General features: G+C 41.5%; 1 protein-coding gene across 5 annotated transcripts in view; it reads left to right on the top strand.

The window, feature by feature from the left end:
• The window catches only part of gata3 (GATA binding protein 3), an 8705-nt gene extending 6214 nt beyond the window's left edge, over positions 1–2491 (top strand). For all 5 annotated transcript variants that reach the window (XM_024291117.2, XM_036210277.1, XM_024291134.1 and 2 more), the window contains one exon: positions 1470–2491. In XM_024291117.2, the coding sequence (XP_024146885.1) occupies positions 1470–1757 (288 nt within the window). In that variant the 3' untranslated portion in view covers positions 1758–2491. The remainder of the gene's footprint in view (positions 1–1469) is intronic.
• Positions 2492–2785: the final 294 nt, after the last annotated feature.

Raw genomic sequence — 2785 nt, 5'->3', positions numbered from 1 at the left:
CGGTAATCCGGCTCCTTCCTCTGCTCTCCTTCCTGGCGGTGACACAGTCCAGCTCCGACTGGCGTGTAAACAGGCCGTCACCTCCTCCGCCGGATCTGTCTAATGCAGGGGTCGGAACCTTTCACAGTCCAAGAGCCGTTTGGGCTCGTTTTCTACTGATCCAAACCTGGAAGGAGTCTGACTTCAGCCTTTAAGAGATTTGGATTTGCATTTATGATCTTTTTTATTTAAAAAATAAATATTAATTTTTCTTTTTTTTGGCACGAACAAAAGAAAAAATATTAAAAGAATCTAGAATCTCTCAAAATGGGAATTTTTTTAAATGTATTTTCAAAATAAAAGATGTTTGCACCAAAAATTATCATCTCAGTGAAGCTCTTTTTTTTTACCAAAGTTCTGCTTTGCATATAAAATCTGTTTATTCTGGAGGTAGAGTTGGAGAAACAAGACGTCTTCAGGTCCACAGGATGTAAAAACCTGCAGAGTTTGTTATAACCTCAGACATCAATTTATACATTTAACCAATCTAAATTAAATAAATGCTAATTATCTAATCCTTTTGGAGTGTCAAACTCAATCGCACAAGGGGACAAAATCCAAATCACATCTGAGGTCTCAGGCCGAACAGAATAAACATTTATGAAATAACCTAAAACTACATTTTTAAAACTTTAAAACCACATATATGAACTAGATATACAGCATTAATGCTGGTGTGAAAGCTGAATTTGGCAGCTGAAGATGCTGAAATTAAAAGCTTAAAAACTAAAAAACTGCTAACTGAAATATTAGCTAAATACCAAAATAGCCTAAAAAATGAGTAAATGGCAATTTTTAAAACTTTAAACCTGTAATATTTTAACGTAATTATAAATAATAAAAATAAATCAACTTAAACCTTAAATAACTTTCAATATTTTACTTTTTAAAAATATATTTTGTCAAAAATGATCAAAATTCAAAAACAGCTCAAGAGAACATCAGGCCATTTATGACAATAAAATAAAATGATCTGGAGGGCCGGATCCGGCCCCCGGGCCTTGACTTTGACACATGTGCTTTAAAGAATTGGTATTTTATTTTTCTTTCATTTTATTTATTTTTGTGCTTTTTCCGTCTTTATCCTCAGCAGTCTTACTCTGCTGGGTTTTCTTATTTTAGTTTGGGGTTGGTAGTCTTAGTTTGCGGGCTTTGTTTATTTGTTTTCTTTAGATAGTTTTGGTCGGGTGCCGCTGACTCTGACGGTCGACATGGTTGGGTCAGCAGTCTTACACTGCTGGGTTTTCTTATTTTAGTTTGGGGTTGGACCTTGGTAGTCTTAGTTTGCGGGCTTTGTTTATTTGTTTTCTTTCGGTAGATTTTGGTTAGGCAGCCTAATTCCGACGGTCGACAGTCTAAAAAGCTCCCCGCCGAAAACAACCACCAGCCGGCTAACGGTGACATCTTTCTCTGTCCCCTTTTGAGAGCAGATCAACCGACCTCTGACCATGAAGAAGGAGGGCATCCAGACCCGGAACAGGAAGATGTCCAGCAAGTCCAAGAAGAGCAAAAAGTCCCAGGACAGCATGGACGACTTCTCCAAGAGCCTGATGGACAAGAGCTCCTTCAGCCCGGCCGCCCTGTCCCGCCACATGTCCTCCTTCCCGCCCTTCTCGCACTCCAGCCACATGCTGACCACCCCCACACCCATGCACCCCTCCTCCAGCCTCCCCTTCGCCCCCCACCACCCCTCCAGTATGGTCACAGCCATGGGTTAAGCCCCGCCCCCAGCTCCATCTGAAGGCTCCTTCTTTTCCCTCCGCTGTATTTTAAGTTTTTCTACAAGGAGCTCCATCTGTGTACAAAAACCTCCTCCCACCTGCCCGCCCGCCCGCCTCCACCTGTGTAACAGGACCCCCCCAACTTACCCCAAAACTGGGGTATTAAAGAGAGGGGACTGAATATATTTGTACAAATTGTATGAAATACACGAAATGAAGACTTTTTAATTAAGAAAAAAAAGGAAACTTGCCCGCGGGCAGCTAACGACCAGAAGGGTACGAGTCGCAGCAGGAGGGGACTTTCCGGAAAGGGCGGGCCTCGGATTTGCCTGCGTGAATTGTGTCGCATTAAGTTTGCAGAGAGCCGTCTCTCTCCTTCCTTTTTTTTTGTTCAAATTTATTATTTTTTTCTGGATGTGCTATAAGTCTCGGGCAGATGTGTTGAAGCTCACACACACAAACACACAAACACACACAGACACACAAAGACTTTCTTCCTGCCCTCAGATTATATGCATTGTGAGAAAAAAAAAGTTCCTGTATTTGTTATTTGTATGTATAAAAATCAGAGTACCAAAAATACAAAAGAAGCAAAGATGTTGAATTATTTCTTTATGTTATGCAGACTGAATAGTTGTAAAAATTTAATAATAATCACTAGTGTAAAATATGACTGCTTCTTTTTTCCTCTTTGAAAATAATAAACTAGTTTAATCTCTGTTGACATGCGAGCGTTGTGGTCGGCGGCCGTCTTTTCTGTCTCCTTTGCACTCACACGAGCTCCGCCTCCGATGGTCAAACAGGAAGACGAATAAATAAACGACAGAGGAGAATCAGGCCGAGCTGCTTCGGCAACCAAAAACCTCGAGAGTTCAACAGCAGAAAAAAAAGGAAGCTGCCGAGAGGACGCAGCTTCCCCCATGATGCTCCTCGGACTCGTGAAACGAAGCCGGCGAGAGGAAGTTGAAGAGCGGCGTGAATCCGTCTGAGGAATATCTGCACATTTATAATCACAAAGAGAATTC

Source organism: Oryzias melastigma, linkage group LG23 (genome assembly GCF_002922805.2).
Source record: "Oryzias melastigma strain HK-1 linkage group LG23, ASM292280v2, whole genome shotgun sequence".
NCBI classification, from domain to species: domain Eukaryota; kingdom Metazoa; phylum Chordata; class Actinopteri; order Beloniformes; family Adrianichthyidae; genus Oryzias; species Oryzias melastigma.
This window is presented reverse-complemented; position numbering and strand designations above follow the sequence as displayed.